We start from the raw sequence: 22,359 nt of genomic DNA on the forward strand, positions 1-22,359 counted from the left end.
CAATCCATCATGATGATATCCAAGTTTCTCCTTAGATAAAACAGACATAAAACACGTCCTTTACAAGCCTCAGATGACCTTCAGGACATCTAAGTGCAGTATCTATGGATTTTTAAGTATAATTAACAACTCCTCTGTTTTTCCATTTAAAGAATCTGAGTTCTGTTTCCTTGACAGGCAAAAGCCAATCAATCTTGTTTTCAAATGCTAATACGAGCAATTAAAAATAACATTAATTAAAATACTACAGGAGCTGTTAGATTTGGGGTGGTAGAGACTTTTTTCTTCCCCTAAATTTATGACAATTCTAATTTACAGGACTAATTGAGGAAATACCCTTGGTTTGATCCGTTTCTGGGATGAGGAGCTGGCCCTTGAAATCCAGCTGAGAGCTGCAGAGAGCCACTGCACTGTGAGGAAGCCCCGGCACGCTGCAGCTCCAATGCTTATTTCACCTGGTAGACCAAATGTGACAGATCATTTTATTTACAGCACGAATATTAATTTTCTGGTTTTGGTAACGAAAATACAGTGCTCATTTGTATTGTTGTAAAACTTGTAAATATGCCCTGTAGGATAAGTAATATTCAAAACAAAATCCTAATTAAAAGGAAAACTCAGTTGTCTTGCAAGATAATATAAAGAGGGCACATAAATTGTAAATAAGATACATGGTAAAAATGAAAAAGACAGGCTGGATAGGAAAGGAATGAAATAAGATTTGGAAATGTGCTTTTTAAATGAACACAAATTGTGAGATAATGTCTCATTGAACAATAAAAATAACAAAACAGTGGCAAAGATGTAATAGAATTTCCTATGTATACCATTTTAATCTTAATATAATTTTCCCCAGTGCATCCACGTTTATTGAACTACTATGACCATTTCTTTTCCACTCTGTCCAAAGTTACTAACACAGTGCTCCGTGCTGTAAATAATTCCCTGATTATGAACATGAAAACGATCTAGAAATTGACCACAGTGTTTTTTAAAAATGACATCGTGTCTGCGTGGGGCCAAAAGCCTTATGAGAATGGCATAGTATGGGTAGTTTCCTCAGGGAAACAGAAAGAGAACACAGAAAAACACATCCCCACTTCCTCCTGCATAGGCAACCCTACACCTTTGTTTCTTTGTTTTCCTTTCTTCAAGAGAAGGAGAAAAGTCCTCTGTGGCACCTGGACCTACAGTGTGCTGGACAGAGCCCAGAACTGATGCCAAAGAAATTCTTTGTCCTGGCAACAAATACAGATGTGAATTGAGGACAGTTCACATCATCAGTGCATCCTCAGTTTCTCAGTCTGCAAAATGGAGGTGATAATACCTCTTAGCTTCAACCACAATACACAAATGAATGTTGCATAAATACTACTCAAATATGGAGATGAGAGTCCAAATTTGATATATGTGAAAGGTTTGCCAGTGTGGACACCTTACATCCAGAGGAACCCCTATATCTACTACTACTAACCCCAACTGAGGAAGCTAGGTAAAATGTCCAACACCAATCCATCCCCATATTCATCTCAGACATGTATAGACATCTTATACTCACGTAGGTCATTCAATCCATGTATATATCTCATGGGTGTCATCAATGGTCTTATAGATACTAAACTTAAAAAAAAAAACCCAAAAGTAGAAAACATGCCCTGTTTATTATTTTGTCTTTCATTTGGTGTCATTCTGGAGTAGGAGTACAGTTTCTGCTAAACATCAACTCAAATACTTTTTTTTTTCCATTCATAGTCTAATTTGTTTTATTAATTTATTATTTTTCAAAAATAATCCATCAGGCAAGAGAAAGAGGTACTTGTTCATGCATAAAGAAAATATATGCCAAAAGATCAACAAATCAGTTGTTAAATGTGTTATAAATTAATCCCTTTGTTGAATAGAATGCATGACTATATAATGTTACTAACTTTTAATTCTGATTTTTTTATACTAAACAGTAGAAAATTTTTGGACCACATGAAAATAGATCTACAAAGCAAATAATAGCTGACATAACCAGAAAAACTAGGCTCATAAACAAGTGTTCTTATAATAAGTGGTCCTGCTGTTAGAGCTGCAAATCATGAGCAAACCATCTTTATAAATTTTGCATTATTTTTTTCTAGAAAAATTCTAAGGATTTAAATTGAAGTTGCCAAATCCATTTGATTTCTTAATATAAAAATCAATTTCAGTGGTTTTCTACTCTGTTTTTTTTTAAAGCCTCATTGATCCAAATGCAAATAGAGTAAAGGCCATCATTAAATACATCCCCAGGCATTCCATATTCAGACTTCATAATCACGGATCAGTTGGCAGGAGATGATTACAAAGGCAATTTGAGATTGTCTAAAGGATCACCAAAGCAGACTTCCTTTCCAAAACCAGAGGCTTCTTCTCCAGGAGACATGGGCCAGCCATCCTTTATAGATGCTCCTCTAGTCCATTGTTTTGGATGATCTTGGCATATTCCTTGGCTGATGTGTAAGGCACTCGAGGTCTAGCAGGATCCTCAAAATCAACATGGAAGAGACCAAACCGTTTACTGTAACCATAGTTCCACTCAAAGTTATCCAGAAGAGTCCATGCACAATATATTTTAAGATTGACTTTATCAAGTTGGATAGCTGATTTTTTTTTTTTAATGAGAGAAAAGAAATGAGGAAAAAAAAGGAGGAAAGTTATCATCTCTGGGAAGGCTTTTTGTGAACATACAAAATCACTGGCAACTATTGCAAGTATCTTTCTCTTGCAGGGATCATAGAAAAAAACCTCTCAGTGCTCTTTTCCAATTTTCTCTTTTAACCAAGGAGAGGTTCCATTCATGAAGTTAAATTACATTCCATTCTAATTATTTGGTCATTCCTTCATTTGATATATGTTTTATTCATCTATTATTTACTCAATAAATATATTTTTCAATATCTATTACTTTTCATATACAAAGAAATACAGATACACACACACACAGTTTGTCCCTGGTACCTAAAATTATTCATTAAGGACACTGCTCAGCTCTCACTCTTTGCAGATGTCATGATACTTTATGTGGAAAATCTAAATGACTCCACCCCAAAATTGCTAGAACTCATACAGGAATTCAGCAAAGTAGCAGGATATAAAATCAATGCACAGGAATCAGTTGCATTTCTATACACTAACAATGAGACAGAAGAAAGAAATTAAGGAATCTGTCCCATTTACAGTTGTTCCAAAACCCATAAAATACCCAGGAATAAACCTCACCAAAGTAAAGGATCTGTACTCTGAACACTGTAGAACACTTATGAAAGAAATTGTGGAAAACACTCTATGCCATGGATTGGAAGAACAAATATTGTTAAAATTTCCATGCTATCCAGAGCAATCTACACATTCAACACAATCCCTATCAAAATGCCATTGTCATTTTTCACAGAGCTGGAATAAATGACCCTAAAATTTGTATGGAACCAGAAAACACCCTGCATAGCTAGAGAAATGTTGAAAAAGAAAACCAAAGCTGGTGGCATCACAATTCTGGACTTCAAGCTATATTAAAAAGCTGTAATAATCAAGCCAGTATGGTACTGGCACAAAAACAAACACACAGTGGAACATAATAGAAAAGCTAGAAATGGACCCTCAACTCTATGGTCAACTAATCCTCAACAAAACAGGAAAGAATATCCAATGGAAAAAAGACAGTCTCTTCAAAAATGGTATTTGGGAAATTGGACAACCACATGTAGAAGAATTAAACTGGATGATTTTCTCATACCATACACAAAAATAAACTCTAAATGGATGAAAGACCCAAATATGAGACAGGAATCCATCAAAATCCTAGAGGAGAACACAGGTAGCAACCTATTCGACTTTGGCCACAGCAACTTCTTCCTAGACACGTCTCCAAGTGCAAGAGAAACAAAAGCAAAAATGAACCGTTGGGATTTCATCGAGATAAAAAACTTTTGCAAAGCAAAAGAAATGGTCAACATAACCAAAAGACAACCTATAGGAATGGAGAATATATTGGTAAACATCTTATCAGATAAAGGGCTAGTATCCAAGCTCTATAAAAAAACTTATGAAACTCAACATTCAAAAAAAAAAAAAAAAGAAACTCAACATTCAAAAGCAAATAATCTAGTTTAAGAAATGGGCAGAAGACATGAATAGACATTTATTTCTCCAAAGAAGACATACAAATGGTCAACAGACAATAGAAAAATGTTCAATGTCACTTGGCATCAGGGAAATACAAATGAAAGCCACAATGAGATATCACCTCACACCAGTCAGAATGGCTAAAATTACCAAGTCAGGAAACAATAAATGTTGGTGAGGATCCAGAGAAAGGAGAACCCTCTTACACTATTGTTGGGAATGCAAGCTGGTACAATGACTCTGGAAAGCAGTGTGGAGGTTCCTCGAAAAGTGAAAAATAGAGCTACCCCATGACCCAGTAATTGCACTGTTAGGTATTCACCCAAAGCCTACAAATACAGTGATCTAAAGGGAGACCTGCTCCCCAAAGGATACAGAAGATATGGTGTACACATTCACACACACACACACACGAGAATATTACTCAGCCATGAAAAAAATGGAACCTTACCATTTGCAATTACATGGATGGAACTAGGGTATTATGCTAAGCAAAATAAGTCAATCAGAGCAAGACAAATATCATATTTCACTCATTTGGAATTTAAGAAAGAAAACAGAGGATTATAGGGAAAGGGAGGGAAAGATAAAATAAGACAAGAGTAGAGAGGGAGACAAACCAGAAGAGATTCTTAAGTATAGGAAACAAACAGGGTAGCTGGAGGAGAGGTGGGTGACAGCATGGAGTAACTAGGTGATGGGTATGAAGGAGGGCACATGATATAATGAGCACTGGGCATTATATGCAACTGATGAATCAGTGAACTCTCTCTCTGAAACTGATAATACACTATATGTTAAGTAACTGAATTTAAATAAAACAAAAATTTAAAAATAAATACAAAATAAAATATTCCTTAAAAAAAAAAAAAAAAAGACACTGCTCAGCTTCTAAGTGCAACCTCTAAACAATCCAGAAAGTCCACTAGTAAGTTGGAAGAGGTGATAATAACTGGGCTAAGGCAGTCCCAGCTATTACCTTGTGTTCCTATGACCAAATGGAGACATGTCTTATAATTCTGGAAATAAAACCTTAAAATGGAATGGATCAACACACAACTCTGGTTGTACATGTATCTTAGACTAAGTAGGCATAAAAATGTTATGGCATCCCCTCTGCTCAACATCTAAACTCAGAGTGGTGTTTAAACCCTCCAAGAGCCAAAACGATGGGCCATTTCTTCTCTAAATACACATATGCACATATACAATATTCTATATAATTTCATTTGTGGATACCACAAAGCCCACCGTAAGATGTCAAAATGTGGAGAATTTTCTGAGTAGTTTTACACTTATTTCCATCATGTTAGTCAGGGAATTCAACTCACTTTTTAGTATTTTAAATACTTTAACAAATATTATTTTAGCATTAGTATTTATTAATTAGTATTTTAATTTAATATTTCAAGTTCGGAAAAAAAAAAGCCCTCCAAGGTTGCATGAATTGTTGCACTGAATATTTCTTTCAAAATGAGAATAATTAACTTCTATTTATGGGATGGACTAATATCTATTTCCTACTGCAGAAATTAAATAAAAAGGCAAGTTTCCTTTACATGATAGACATATTCCTAAAGTTGGGTGAAAATGAACATTCGTATGACATAGCAAAATTTAATGATATTAAGGATCGCTCTCAACCCTCTCAATCGCTCTAGCATTGGCAAAGCAAGATCTACTTTACCTTTTTCTTTGTAAATCTGTATTTTGGGAGTCTCTTAAAGGAACTATACCCATAAACTATGACACATATATACACTCTGAATCATCTTGGAATTTTTTTTTTTGACTATGGATACTCCATAGACAAAAGGTTCCTGAGAAGTTAATTGGCCCCTAACCCCTCTACCTTTGTGCATAGTGGCATGCAGAGTGCTGTACCTAAGAGAGCACCTTATGAATGGCGTTGAGACAAGATACACCAAGCTAGATTGGCTCTTTTTTAAATAAAGTATGGTTGAAAAATGAAATATATAACATTCAAGCACATCAAGTTTTGTAGGAATTAAAAACATTTATAGGTATTCCTTCTTCTCCTCACCCACATTGCCATTTGTGTCTCTTCCTATCTCTGTCAACCACAACTGCAAAATATCAATATCATAAAATAATTTTATAACTAATTTAAGTTCTGCATGGCCTACACCTAAGAATTAAAACAGCCTAAACCAAATACCAGGCCAGAAAATAACCATGTCCTTCGACTGCCTTAGAATTCAGTCTGGGGACATGTGAGAATCTGCATAGTTTTTTCTCATCTGCAGAACTACTGCCCAACAAGAAAGCCTGCCGGGTAGAAAGCCAGACAGTTTCTGAAAACACGCACAGTCCCACAGAACATGTACAAAGGATTGATTCATGTGCTCAACCAGGGGATAAAAACGGTGCCTCGCCTGCTTGCAAGGGAACAAAAGAGAAACGCTGACAATTTCATTGTTAACTGCCAGGAGTTCAGCAGCAGGTACTAAACTGCCGAGTGACACTGGTGGGTGTCTCTGCATTTTCATTGTAGGAACATTCAAATAGAGAATTACCTGGTTAGGGCTGAGGAGCTGGCCTGCTGGAATCCTCCTCATTGTGCTACCACTGGGAAAAATTACAAAACCGTGCTAGACCCTGCATACCTTTCCTCTTCCAATCTCCTCCAGAACAGAAAGAGACCCTCATCGCATTTCTTGTCAGTGTGATTTATGAGGTCCCAAATCTTAGTAGGGAAAAATCACTTCTGTGAGTTCACTTTCTTTCTTAAACCAGAATTGCTGGCAAAGTAAACACAGACTGACAGGGACTATGGATGGGTACAAAGCACACACGGGATAAAACGACAAACACACAGAGCCAAAGTTTGGTTTTGGACTTAAAAAGCCGGTGGAAAAGGCCTCACAGTCAGCAGCTGAATAAAAAGATGCAAAGAGAAAGATACCTAAGACTTGCTAATGCATTAAAGTCTTAGTCTGTTCTAACGAGGAGATCCCCGTGCCAGTATTGGACTAAACACACGTGCACACACACATACACATACATGCACACACTGCCCTGTTTTACCCAAACTGAGAAGGTTGAGGGAATGGTCTTTCATCAGACCGCCCTCATTTGTGACACAACTACAAGTTCAAGGGATTCCCCAAACCACCCTCAGTTTCAATAATTTGCTAGAACTCAATAGAATTCACTGAACCCTGTATACTCACAGTTGTGGTTCATTACGGCAGAGGATACAAGTCAACATCAGCCAGAAGAAGAGATGGATCGTTCAGAGACTCAAGGGCTCCAACAGGAAGCCCCCCTCCTCCCTCCCCTAGGAGGCCTGGGATGGACATGTGACAACGTGCACGGAGCAGTGGCAATCAGTTGCTCACCTGAGCTTCAGTGTCCAGAGTTTTTATTGGGACTTCATTATATCGTCACGCTTGATTCATTGGCTGTCCCTGTAGATGAACTCAGACTCCAGGTCAAGTGACACTGTGTTACCCAACGCCCGCAACTTCAATCACACGGTTGGTCTTTCTGATGTTACTAGCCCCCCACCCTAAACAAGGACATTCGGTCACGCATGGCACAGGTTTCCTCCCAAAAGCTGAGGGCAAAGGCCAAGCCATTATTTGGGCAAAACCAAATTCTTAACTACACACACACACACACACACACACACACCTATCTTAGAAGCTCATTATCTCATGCTACTGGGCACAATCTTCTTAAATTACTGGTTTATGAAGCGCCGTGATTATGCCCGTGTTCATCACGGCTAAAAATTGGGCCCTCAGCTTCAGTGGGATTTCCCAACAGTTTATAAACAGAGATAGTCTTTGTTTTCAAGATTACCTAAGACTTTATAAGACATCCCTGAATGTGGCACAACTGTTCAGCTGTCAATCAGCTAATCCACAGACCCAGGCCACCGTGGTGAGAACCAGTAGAAAGGTTCCAGACAGTGCAAAAGGCAGCCCCCCACAGAAGAAAAATGACAGAGATAAAGCCCCGGGAAAGAGTGAGAAGGAAAAATATTAGCATCTCGATTTCCGTGTTCCAGTAATGGCAGGCTACGTTATTTGAGCAAGCCCTCCTAATGAAAACAAGTAAGCATGCTGGATAGAATTTTAAAAGCAAATCTTCAAAACAATGAAAAGCTGACAGTTTCATAGAGAATTACCAGGCCAGAGCAGGATGAAGAAATTAAAATTGATAGGCACGGCAGCTGCTTTCACCTCATGGAGTTCTCCAATCTTAGGAAATCAGAATCTTTTCTAATTTTCTAGGGTGGGGTCAAGTGTCAAAGCCCAGAGATACAGAGAAGGAAATCTGAGACCCCACACAGAGGAAACTAAGACCCCAAAAGACTAATCCCTCAGGGGAAGGGTGAGCCAGAAACAAACCAGTCATTAGAAAGTCTCAGGTCATTTTTGGCTCAGAAAATGTCAAATCTAGGGGCACCTGGGTGGCTCAGTTGGGCATCTGAATTTGGCTCAGGTCATGATCCCAGGGTCCTAGGATCAAGTCCCACACCAGGCTCCCTGCTCAGTGGGGAGCCTGCTTCTCTCTCTCCCTCTGTCCTTTCCCTACGTGTGCTCTGTCAAATAAATAAATAAAATGTTAAAAAAAAAAAAAGAAAAGAAAATGTCAAGTCTGGATCTTGGATAGAGGTGATCTCAGATTGATAGTACCCCTGAAAGGTACAACATTCAAATATATTTTGGGAGGAGATACCTCTATTCCAACCCTTCAATTATTACCACAAATATTTTTAGGTATAATCAGCACATAATTAATTATAACCAGAAAGGCATGGGAAAACAGTGATAATTAGAAAATTGGCAGAATCAACAAACAGAAACAGGGGCATCTGGTGGCTCAGTCAGTTAAGCATCTGACTTTGGTTCAGGTCATGATCTCAAGGTCCTGGGATCGAGCCCCATGGCAGGCTCCACATTCAGTGGGGAGTTTGCTTCTCCCTCTCCCTCTGCCCCTCCTTCCCCCCACAACCTACACACAGACATCTGCTCTCTCTCTCTTTCTCTCTCAAATGAATAAAATCTTAAAACAAATATAACCAGAAAGTCATGGGAAAAACGATGACAATTAGAAAATCAGCAAAATCAATAGACACCGTACACAAACCCACAAGAGCTCAGTTATTAGAAGTGTCAGACAGACTCTAAAATATCCATGTCATTATGTTTATATCATAGAGATAAACTGAAATATCTTCAAGGTTCAGGAATCTATTAAAAATGATGTGGTTGGGCAGCCCGGGTGGCTCAGTGGTTTAGCGCCGCCTTCAGCCCAGGGTGTGACCCTGGAGACCCAGGATCAAGTCCCATGTCACGCTCCCTGAATGGAGCCTGCTACTGCCTTTTGCACTCTCTGCCTGTGTCTCTGCCTCTCTCTCTCTCTCTCTCTCTCTCTCTCATGAATAAATAAATAAAATCTTTAAAAAAAAGTGATGTGGCATATTTGGGAAAGGAAACTAACACTTAGAATCCCAGATGCAGCAGTTAGTAGTTGATGGAGCTTGGAGTTTCTCCTGAGTGCAATGGGGACAGTCATAGCTCCTCATAGGGCTGCTGTAAAGATTAAGTGGGATAAGCATGGCCCCAGCACAGTATCTCACCCATGTGGGTTTCTATCATCTTCCTCTCTGGCCCCTCTATTAGCAGAATACGGAATCCAAAGTTAAACTATACTTTGATGTGCCCTCTCCCCAACAACCCAGATATTTCGATGAAGTTGAAACTGGGTTTAAGTGAGCATCTGCGACAATGTAAAAGAGGAAGAGGAGTCATGAGGACAAACCTTTTAGTCTAAGAAAGTATAAGGACGAAGGGAGAGGCACAGACTATATAAATCTGAGGACAGAGCTCTTTACATCAGTTAGAAAATTCCTTTCTTTTCTCTAGGGTGACATCTTGCTTGAAGGCCTTGCCTGGCTTCCTGCCTCTCTGAGTCCTGAGAAGCAGCCCTGAGAACCCTACGGCACTGAGTTTCAGGTGTCTAAGCTCTTGAGCTTGTGAGATGTTAGTTGAGCCAGTGCATCATGGGATTTACTTTTTGAGCAGCAAATCCAATCCCAGATATGGAAAAAAAAAAAAAAAAGAAAACCTAAAAGAGTGGGTTTGAGTCAAAATCCTTAAGTAGCATGTGGCTAAGTCAATGTAATATAACAAGTACAAAAGGCAGGATGCAAAACAAGCTCAGATTCAGTCACTGAAATGGAAGGGGAATGGATCAAAGACAAACACAGGAGTTGTAGAGCAGTCTTAGGGGTGTCTCTGAGGGTCATGGAGTATTTTCTATTTGCATTAACTTATTGTTGAATATGTTGTATATAGAAGAATCAGGCTGATATAAAGACATGGAGCCAAAAAAACATCAATATGATTACTAATCCAGCAGGGCACTGTTTCTCAAAGTGTTGACTCTGACCACCGAACCACTGGGAATTACCCAGGGTATATCTGAAAAAAAAAAAAAAAGTGTATTAGCCTCACCCCAAATCTACTAAGACCAGAATCTCTTGGGTTGTGTTATGAGCTAAATTACGGCCCACCCAATACATATGTTGAAGACCCATTCCCTAGCACCTCAGCATATGACTTTATTTGGACATCAAGTCTTTTAAGAGGTAGTAAGTTGTTAGGGCAGACCCTAATCCAATGGAAGGGTGTCCTTCTAAGAAGACGGAAGTCACCAGAGCTGTGTGTGCACCCAGAAGAAAGACCAGTGAGGACATAGTGAGAAATTGGTTATCTGAAAGGCAAAGAGAGAAACCTCAGGAGAAACCAAACTTGCTGACCCCTCAATCTTACACTTCTAGCTTCCAGAACTTCAAGAAAATAAATCACCGTTGTTTAAGCCACCCGATCTGTGGCATTTTGTTATGGCAGCTCTTAGTAAACTAGATTGAGATCGGAGAATTTCTTTTTTTTTAATAAACGACCTGAGTGATTTTTATACTCAAGTTTGAGACTACTAAGCCTAGGATAAGCTCCAAGAGTCTACTGCAACGTTTTGAACACAAAGGCATCTCTCTTGAGGTTATAAATGTAGACGACTTCCTTAGCCTGTTAACACTCATAGCCAGAGAAGCCCTAGGCCAAGAGACACAGCAGGCCAGGCTTCACCACCTTTCAGAAATAGGGACCATGGACAGATGAAGGTGGGAAGCCTGCAAGCTCAGGAATGCCACATGCCTGTCATCCACTGTTTAATCAAAGCCTCATATTACCCCAATGGATCATGAGAAATCTTTTCAATTCACCGAGTGTAATTGCTTGATTGGTGGCTCCCTGTAAAGATCTGTCCATCCAAAACTTGTGACTGTGCCCTTATTTGGAAAAAGGGACTTTGCAAATACAGTTAAGGATCTCAAGATAAGAGGGGCGCCTGGCTACCTCAGTCCAAAGAGCATCTGACTCTTGATATCCAGGTCATGAGTTGGAGCCCCACAATGACTATGGAGATTAGTTAAATAAAACTTAAAAAAAAAAATCTCAAGATGAGATCATCCCAGATAATGTGAGTCCTAAATGCAATGACCAATGTCCTTAGAAGAGAAGAAAAGGGGAGAAGACACGCAGGGAAGAAGGCAACGTGAAGAGAGGCAGAGATTGGAGTGATATGTCTGTAAGCCAAGGCATGCCAAGACAGCCACCAGAAGCTCGTAGACAGGCATGGCATAGCTTCTCTCTCAGAGCCTCCAGAAGGAACCAATCCTGCTGGCACTTTAATTTCAGATTTTTGGCCTCCAGAACTGTGAGACAATAAATTTCTGTTGTTTTGAGCCACCAAGTTTGTAGTAATTTGTTACAGCAGCCACAGATCATGCACCATACTCCTGTAGAGTAGTTGCCAACTGGGCTCCAAGTCCCAAACCACCCACCTGATTTTGCTGAGGGCTTGTGAGAATCTTTCCTCAAGGCCTGTCAAAGAGAAAGAAATCCTTCCCAGGACACAGTTTGAAGCAGATTTTCTGGCAATTGCCCCACACACCAACCTTGCAAATGTGTTTCTCTGAGCTTGGTTGAATTGCACAGAGCATTACAATTGGAGGACAGCTTTAGCTGGGTAGCAGTGCCTGCAAGGGAACTGGCACACCAACTGCCTTTCCGTATCTTTGGAAAATAAAATAAAATAAAATAAAATAGAACGACATCAGGAAGATCTAAACATAGAAAATGCACAATAATTCCCCCCACCCCATTCCAGGTGAGTATCAGTGGCTGGACAGCATCTGTGAAAATGTCCAAATAATCCCAACACAGGAGGCCCCCCTGTACATGGGAACTTCTAGTAGCAAAATCTATGACTCTCTGAAAACAGTCTGAAAACCAAAGGCTAAGTTTTAAATATTTTATAGGAAAATGCCAATTAACCAGAAATAAGCTGTAAAGATTTCTTAATTATCTGTATTGTTCCTATTACGTACATTAGATTGGGGGGGAGGGGACCTTGCAAATAGCAAGCAGTTGAAAGGTATAAAAATATGTATTTTTACTTAATTATAAAGCTGATCTGAGAGGAGGTGCCCATTCAGTGTCCCCTTCTATAATGTCTTCATCGATATTACTTTCACAGTTACCTCTGTGAAATAGAGAAGCTGACTGGGTGATGGGCACTGAGGGGGGCACTTGGCAGGATGAGCACTGGGTGTTATGCTAAATGTTGGCAAATTGAGCTCCAATAAAAAAAAATTTTTAAAAAATAGAGAAGCTCCTATGAAAACCAAAGTTCTGAGCACGTGAAACTCTCTTCTACCAGAAAACCTTCCTTCCTTCCCCGTTTCCTTCTCTTTCCCCTCTTCCTTTCTCCCTTTCTTACTTTCCTTCTGGGGTTTACTTTCCCCTTCTGTAAAATGGGGGCAATAGTATCTTTTCCCTATGGCTGCAGTATTAAATAAATTAATACATATAAAGCTCTATGAATGATACCAAGTTTATACTAAACACAACATATTCTACTCGCCGGTATGGTTGTTGTTACTCCTCTCAGTGTCTGTAAGGGCGATGAATGAAACCTGTTTTCTCTCTGCCTCCCATCTGGCTTCAAACAGCTTTCAGAGGGTAGAGTCAGCAAAAAATGCTCAGTGCTGAGAACCAGAGAAATCAGGGCGTCAAGGGAAAGAGCAGCATCTGGGCCAGGGCTTGTGCTCTGTAGGAAAGGGTCAGCTGTCGGTCACGAAGAATAAATCACTAAGGACAAGGACCTTAGGGTGAGGCTGCTGGGAGCTCCAGGTGCTACTGAAGGCTCCCTGCCTCGCTCGGTGTGCTGGGAGGGGGACTGCATCACTCAGCCTTTCCCAGATCCTGAGACAACATCCACCCTACACTTATTAAATAAATACATATTGCGCTAGCAATTGGGAATATAATGGAGAGCAAAATAAACAACCCCTCCTTTTGTAGAGCTTAACAGCGCATGTGGAAGACTGGAAGACATATCTTTTTTTTTTTTTTTTTTTTCTTTTTTTTTTTTTTTTTTATACTTTATTTTTTTTTTATTGGTGTTCAATTTACTAACATACAGAATAACACCCAGTGCCCGTCACCCATTCACTCCCACCCCCCGCCCTCCTCCCCTTCTACCACCCCTAGTTCGTTTCCCAGAGTTAGCAGTCTTTACGTTCTGTCTCCCTTTCTGATATTTCCCACACATTTCTTCTCCCTTCCCTTATCTTAATCCAATTACCACCCTGTGAGCCTTTAATTGCAATCTGTGAAGAGTATTATGGAAGGAAAGACATGGGAGCTGTGAGAAAGAACGGCATAGCAGCTCACATTTATTGAGCATTTAGGTACTGATCCAAGCATTTCGTGTATGCTTTCACTCGTTTCCTCTTTACCTGTAAACCTGGGAGTTAGATATTATCATTGTTCCCATTTTACAGGGAAGGGAATTGATGCACAGAGAAGTGAGGTAACATTTACGAAATTCATGCAGTAAGTGAGAGAACTGGAGTTGGAACCCAAGCAAGATAACAACAGAGGCTGCGTGCAGAGCCACAGCGCTATACCGTGTCCTGACTCACACTGCAATGGAAGATCTGGTCCAGTCAGGAAGGGTGGGAGAACAAAAGGTGGGCAGTTCCCTGGAGCAAACTAGAGCTGAAAGCTAAGCATTCAATGGGGTTACCTATTGCCATCAGCCAGGTTCTCTCTTAATTGTAACAGAAGCTGACCTTGATTGATGAAGCATAGAAGGGTCAAGTTGGAGAAGTAGGCTCAAACAAAGCTTTCAGGACCAGTGCCCAAAAGCACGACACAGAACTGGTGGATGGAAGAAGCTTCCTTAACTGTTTTTTTTTTTTTTTTTTTTTCCTTAACTGTCAACGACCCAACAGGCACTAAGTCCTACAGCTCATGGCTGCCCAGGCCCAACTTTCCTGCAAGCACAGCAGCCGCCACTTCTGAAGCAGAAGCTGGACCTTATAAAAGCTGATTGCCTATGCCGCTGTCCTCACCAGCACAACAGGTTCTACCTTTCTCAAGTTGTTCACCTTCAGGTTGTATTCTCACATGGATAAGTCTGATTGGCAGAGCCTAGATCACATGTGTGTGCCTTTGCTCTGACAAAACCTGAGGAATGTCATTCTCTACTTCGGCTAGGCAAAACTCCTAAACCTGGACACTCTTCAAATGTAGCAAGGGTGTTCTACAAGCACTAGGCAGCCAGAAAACATGACAGATGTCCACTTAGCTAGATGAACACAGGCAAGAGCAACCCAGGAAAAATGAACCATATATGTGAAAAATCAGACATGGGAAAGTTCACGGCATATTTAAGGAACTCCAACAAGGCAGGTTCAGTGGATAATAAAGACTTACCAAGAACTCATAGAAATGGAGAGTAGAATGGTGGTTACCAAGGGCTGGGGCTGAGGGAAATGGGGAGAGGTTGTTCAAAGGGTACAAACTCTCAGTTATAAGATGAATAAGTTCTGGGGATCTAATGTACTGTTTGGTGTCTATAGTTAACAGTTTGATAATCATACTATATAACAGACTTGACGGTTGCTATGAGAGTAGATTTTACATGGTACCATCACAAAAAAAGGATAGATATAGAAGGTGATGGAGGGTGTTAGGTAATGCTACAGTGGGAATCATTTCACATGTATAAATGTATCAAATAAATACACTACACACCTTAAACTTACACAAGGCTATGTTTTTATTATATCTCAAAAAAGCGTAAGGGGGGAAAAAAAGACTTGTGGAGAGAGACATAAGGCAGGGGACATGCGGGTCCTTCTAAAGATTTTAAGGATTTTGATCTTTATCCCAACCACATTAAAAGTCATTGAGGGAGTTTAAGCAAGGGAGTAACTTTAGCTAATTTGCATTTTTAGAAGATTACTGTGACCTCTGTAGAGAATAAATTTAAGTGTACCAAGAAGGGAATCCAGGACAGTATTTAGGAGTGATTGCAGTAAATCATGAGGGAGATGATGGGAGCTTGGTCTGGGGTGGTATAAGTGAAGACAAGAGAGGATCAGATGGATTAAATAGATATTTGGATAAAATCAACTGGATAGAACAATTCACTGGAGATCAGTAGTGAAGGAGATAAGGAAGCAAAGATAACACAATTTAATGGATATCATTATCAGTCTCTGAGTTAGGGAATACTAGGCATAGAGAAGTTTTGGGAGAAAGGCATAGAAGATAATGAATCAAGCTTTGGTTATGATAACTTTAGGCTTCTTTTTTTTTTTTTTTTTTTTTTGATCTCCAAATGAAGAGTTGAAAAAGCTCAAAGTAGGGATCCCTGGGTGGCACAGCGGTTTGGCGCCTGCCTTTGGCCCAGGGCGCGGTCCTGGAGACCCGGGATCGAATCCCACGTCGGGCTCCCAGTGCATGGAGCCTGCTTCTCCCTCTGCCTGTGTCTCTGCCTCTCTCTCTCTCTCACTGTGTGCCTATCATAAATAAATAAAAGTTTAAAAAAAATTTTTGAAAAAGCTCAAAGTAGAGTCTGGAATGGAAATGTAAATTTCAGAGTCATCATGTAGAGGAGGTCACTGAAATCATGGTTGTCGAACTCAATTCAAAAGAGGAAGAAAAGATATTTATGCAAGGCTTATGGTATTCCAACATTTAAAAATAAGCTGGAAAGGGAAATTGAGGAGGAGGAGGGCCAGAAATATTCCATATCCTTGACCCGATGCAACCATAGATGACACTTTCTGTGGGTGTAATTTGACCAGTCACACAGCTAAAGGGAGAGAATTTGGAAATGGACACGAAGCCTGTCTGACTTCAAAGCCCACAGTCCTTCTATCAGAATAGCATGGAAAGATTGTAAATCTAAGACTGTCGGTGATATGCAAGGGTCAAAGCCACTAGGAGAAGCACATAGGCAGACCATGTGAAAAGCATAAAGTGAGTGGATGTAGGGAAGCACCTATAACATCAATACCCTAAGAGCAAAAATCTAGTGCTTCTGATGTTGGGAAAATTCTCAAGGCTTCTCCCCCTTTTCCGAATCCCCTTCTGTCACTACAGGAAAAATTCAGGATCAAAACCAAAAAACTTGCCCCTAGCGAGAAAGAGTAGCACTTAATTTAGAGCACAGTAATTGGTCCAGGTCTTGCTGGGATGATAGTTTTAAAGGGGGTCAGATTATGAAGTTGTGACCTGCATCGGTAGGCATCTCTCTTTCATGCACTCTTGACGTCAGAGTGGTTAAGATGGCAGGGGTTCTTTCCCCTTGGAACACACTTTGCCAAGGCACATACTTTATTGAGTCTCTCTTCTTCCTACTTGTCAATAGGCCCAGAGCTTCTTGGTTTGCATAGGCCCAAGACAGAGGCAGGTTCAGGTGAGGGCGGGGAGGGACGGCAGGGGGAAAGTACCTTCTCCTACTATCTGTTGTTTTGGCCCTATCTCCTAGGGTTTGATATAGTTGTGCTGGTTTTTATCTTATTAGAAGGATAAGTTCAGAGATCCTAAAGTGGGTTTAGGAAAAATTTTGGCCTTTTCGGCTTGTTTTAACCCTGGGCTTTAGACTACCTCTAACCTATCTCATCCTAGGCAAAAGACTACGCCATATGATTCAGCCTAGTTCACTAAAATTCTGGAGAGAATTGAGGGCCATCACCCAATTTAGGTCATGAGGCCTCCGGTCAAATATCATACAATGACTCCAAAATTTATATGTCCAGCTCTGGCATCTCCCTTAGCTGCAAAATCTCTATATAGTTGACTAATTAACTGCTCCCCTTTCAGTCAAAATGACATTTTAAATTTTAACATATATATTTGTACAATATTGTTCAAAGCAGGATTAGTCACAATAGTCAAAAGATGGAAATAACCCAAATGTCCATCACTAGATGAATGGCTAAACAAAATGTGCCAGATGCCTACAACGGAATACTATTTGGTTTTAAAATGGAATAAAGTCTTGATACGTTCTACGATATGGATGAACCTTGAAGGCACTATGCTAAGTGAAATAAGCTAAACATAGAAGACGCGTATTGTATGATTCGACTTAGAAGAGGTACCTAGAATGTCAAATTCACAGAGCCAAAGTAGGATCATAGTTACCAGAGATGGAGGAGCGGAGGCAATGGGGAGTTTGGGGCACAGTTTTGGTTTTGGGGAGATGAAGAAGTTGTAGAGACGATGCAAGTGATGGTTGCGCAACATGAATGTACTCAATCCCACTTACCTGTATGCCTGAAAATGGTTAAAATGGTACATTTTAAATTTATGAGTTTTAAATTTGAAATTTAAAAACTAATTTTAAAATTTTAAATAAATACCATTTAACATGTATAAAATAGAACTCTTGATTTTTAACCCGTTCCACAAAACTCCCCCCCACCAGCTTCTCTAGTCCTAGCAAAGGGCACCGTCTATCTAAATCTTCCCGTCAAGCACCTAGAAGTCGTGCTTGATTCTCTTTTGCCTTATTCTCTCCCACTGCCAATCTGTAACTGGCTCTGCCTCCACCCACCTCTCTCTATCCCTCTGCACTACCCACAGTAGCTTCCTTACTGGTTACCTGCCACAACTCTTGCACACAATTTAGCCAGAAATTGTAAATCTTTGAAAAATCAATTTAGCTTATGTCTTTCCTGATTTAACTCCTCCACTCAATGGTTTCCTATGTGACCTAGTGCAAAATTTGACGTCCTTATATGACCTTTAAGGCTCTATATGATCTGGGACCTGGCTGACTCCTCTCTGCCTTCTCCTTGCTGTCTTCCACCTCCGCTGCCCAAGACACATTGGGCTTCTTTCTCTTCTTGAAATGTGCTGAACAATTTTCCATTTTATGCCTTTTACCCTGACTTTCATTCTGCCTGGATCACTCCTCTAGGTCCTCACTGTATGACTCTTTATTGTTAACAGGCTTAATTTAAATTCATCTCCATAAGCTATCTTTTCTGACGCCCCAATTTAAAGATTTGTTCCCAACTACACCATTCTCTCATTTAATCCTCTACTATTTTCTCTGTGGCCCTTATCACTAAGTGAAAAGGTCTTATTCATGTATTTATTTATTTTTTTATTGTCTATCTTCCCCAGAAGACTGAAAATCCCATGAGAAAAAGGGACCTCTATTGTTTTCAGTATGCCCAATCCTGAGAACAGTACTTAGCACATAGTAGAAGCTAAATAAACACTTGTTGTAGGAATGAAAAAGAGAAGGAGGGAACGATATATGGAAGAAAGAGGAAAGAAGGAAGGAATGAACAAACGAAAAAGAAGTCATCTTAATATGATCTTGATAAGACTCTGATCTCGCTATTACCATCTGGTATTAGAATCATAGCATCTTCAACCAAAACTTCGATGAGTATTGATTTCAGATCCACACCCAACACCTGAATCCCTGTTACTATACTGCTGCCTGTCCCTATTCCATGGGAAACCAGTCTCTGCTTCCAGTCCCAACCTGGTGAGTCCAAGTTTCCATCCATTCAGACCTGAGATTCCTCATCACTTTCCACTGGCCACTTACTCTCTGACATTTCCCCAAAGCTTCTCCATTGTCTCAGCTGCTGCTACTACACTTCACCTCTGATGCCCAATATTTCTTAAAGAATTCTTTATTTGGCTCTTGGTCACATGTCTGGGCTAGTCCTCTGGAGTGTTTTCCCTTCTTGAGAACTCTAGGAGCTCTCAACACTCTTGAGTAATGTCACTCCACTCTCTTGGATATGGTTATAAGCCTATAATGGTGGCTCTTTGATCCCAGAAATCCCATAGGGCACAAGAGTAGAGCCCCAGGAGAAAACATCTCCCATCTTAGGCCCTTATGTATAGGCCTGAAGTACACACTTTGGAATAACTATCACTTTTTTTTAGTCCATAAGAATATGGATCTATTTGTCTATAGAAATAGCTCATCTCTAAAAACTATAGTCAACGAAGAATAGCCCTCAAAGAAAGTAGCTGGTGCCCCAGATAGAAATATCAAATAAAGACTAGGTTCTGGTTCTCTGGCTCTAGAAGTGGAGAAAGAAGCACTATGGCTGAATAAAAGTAGTATAACTGCATGTGAGGACCAAAAAAAAAAAAAATTGTAGTTTTGCTCTAAAACTGATTTAGGGCTTTAGAACTATATTTTGTCAAACTGAATTCTGAACATATAGACTAATATTAATACTTCCTTCTTAGCATCTTTCTTTCATTCCTCCCTTATATCCACAAAACACTTTATTAAGTATTTACTATATGCAAGTTATTAGGTAGAGTGATTCTCATATAGGAGAGGAAAATCTGATGTAGACCTTACCTCAAGGTCAAGTAGTAAAATAGAAGAGAAATGCCCCCACATAGTTTCTCTGATTTGTGCATTCAGTCAATATCCTTAACTTCCCTTTTGCAACATCAATAAGACATGGAACTAACTATTTGTTCATGTTCTGGCTTCTACTCCAGACTCTAAACTCCATGAGGGCATTAAACACATGGATCTTATCCTGGTGAAGGGTAGGTGTTTAATGAATATTGCTTAAATGAACAAATGCTACACAAATGGATATAGAATACTGAATATAATGTTATCAATAGAAGAATAAGAATAGAGTTCTCAAGAAGGCAAGATTATTTTCTTGACCACAGTAATAAAATTCAACTCCAAATTCATCTTGTCCAAATATAGACAAAGAAATATCTTCTTCCAAACTGATTAACTCACTGATCAGTTTGCATCTAAAATATTTTCCTGTGATCACAAGGACCGGGTCTCTTGCCAGTTACTGGAATTCCTATACATATATAATAAACATTGAATAAATTATATTAAATGCCCCTTAAAAAGCCATTTTCAAAGGAGTCAATGCCACCTTTTGCTAATGACAAAAGGAGAGGAAGCAAGTGTTAGCATTATCCTCACCACAATAACACCACAAAAACACTTCAAGTGCTTGCAATAGTGGCCACTATAATGGCTGAGAGTCAAGAGATACAGGGGAGTGAGTAATAGAAAGTTGAAAAGAAAAAACAACAGCATCTCTTTAAAATGCTACTGTGTAAGTTTTCATTTTTCTGGCACCAAGTTCAAGCCCAGGTGGGTACACCTCACCCAGACTGCCTGTCCTGGCCTATTGTACAAGTCTCGCTAGTCTGCTTCTTAAGGACAAGGAAGGACACTGCTTGGTGATGTGGCCACAAGCTGTTCAGGGAAGAGACTTTGCTCAGCACATTTCAGCTACTGAGCAAGGCTGGGCTCATTTCAGAGAGCCACATAAAATAAATAATCATGCAAAAGCAGATTCGTTCTGATAGGGCTCTGACAGCTGCTCTGAGAGGTGGATCCTTGCAAGCCCATCTTTCAACAATGAACTGACCCAAAGATCCAGGAAAGCTCCAGACAGGACCATATGGCCTGGAATAAAAACATATTTCAAACTCTGTTTATTATGCATATCTTTCAAAGGTTCACTACTCTGTGATGAAACATTGCACCTGCAAAGCTTTAATAAGCTTCCCAAGCAAGTACAATTATAAAATCACAGGCACCTGAAGAATTTGTCTTCTCTTACACTTTAGCTATGCACTGCCCACCAATGACTGGTCTCATTCTTTTTAATTATATAGGTTTGCAGTATTTTGTAAGCTGCGATCAATACTTATTCAGAAAATAAAACTCCTTATAGACCTCAGCATGAGGGCCATGAAATATCTCTCCTCCTAAATTTTAGGTACTCCAACATTATTGCATATAGAACCTTCCAGTCTGCCTGAAAGGAAAAAGCAGCAGCTCAATCATGCAGCCCTGCAAAGACAGGAGAGCATTTGACATGAGTTTAGGCTGGGCTTCATCCATCAGCAATGGCAGGGGTGGGAGGGGCATGAACAGTTTCCCTTTACCAGTGAGCTCCATGACTGTACATCCGGTCCAAACATTTGAGAAGTGCAGTCTTTTCATTATTCACTCAACAAATGTTCGCTGAGCAGCAATGATGTGCCAGACTCTAAGCTAGATGTGGTGATTCAGAGAAAAATAGCACATAGTTTCTGCCCTCAGGAGTTTATGGTCTCATTGGGAAGACGGACTCAAAAAGAACTGGCTTGGAAATACAAAAAGACACTAGAGGAACCGAAATGGGGTGACTTAACTCTCATGGGAAGTTCAGGTACAGCTTTCCAGGGAAATGGGCATTTGAATCAAAACTTGAAAGGTAATAATTCACTAGCTAGTTAAGTAAGAGAAGGCATAAGCCGGAGTGTGGGAACTCTGCCCATATGTCAATTCTAATAGCCTGTCCCAAGGCTACAAGCAGCGTGATACAGTTTGGGGCCACGAGTGCTGTTTCTATCCTTACCTCTAATCAGCTTGTGCATTAACAAGACATTGTTCCTGAGATCATTCACATCATCCAGTGATGGGTTTAGGATCGATGACCTTTACAGGTCTCTTGGTACTAGAATCCTTCTAAGCTTCTCTCCAAACTAAGAGTCTACTTGAAATTTGGACTTCTAAAAAAAAAAAAAAAAAAAGAAGAAGAAGAATAAGAAGAAATTTGGACTTCTTACATTACTCTACCCCCAAACCATACACAATGGTATATTTTAGGATTTAGAAGTGGATTTTACATAAGATAGCTTAGCCTAATCATTATGCAGTGTGATGGAGTGGCTGAGTCTTACTGCTAAGATCCTCTTTTATTCCCCTTGCACCCATAGTCTTGCATCAAAAGAGATTTTGGATTGTATCATAGAAGGATTATATCATACTCAGCTTTCAAGAATG

At 39.9% G+C, this 22,359-nt stretch overlaps 1 protein-coding gene across 1 annotated transcript in view; it reads right to left on the reverse strand.

Annotated features, from left to right (window-relative positions):
- Positions 1 to 1,646: 1,646 nt before the first annotated feature.
- LOC112653664 (cytosolic beta-glucosidase) overlaps positions 1,647 to 22,359 on the reverse strand; it is a 111,215-nt gene continuing 90,502 nt past the window's right edge. Inside the window, exon 5 of the mRNA XM_035714671.2 lies at positions 1,647 to 2,627. Within this exon, the coding sequence (XP_035570564.1) occupies positions 2,425 to 2,627 (203 nt within the window). The 3' untranslated portion in view covers positions 1,647 to 2,424. The remainder of the gene's footprint in view (positions 2,628 to 22,359) is intronic.

The sequence above is a fragment of the Canis lupus genome, chromosome 3, assembly GCF_003254725.2.
Source record: "Canis lupus dingo isolate Sandy chromosome 3, ASM325472v2, whole genome shotgun sequence".
In the NCBI taxonomy this organism is placed as follows: domain Eukaryota; kingdom Metazoa; phylum Chordata; class Mammalia; order Carnivora; family Canidae; genus Canis; species Canis lupus.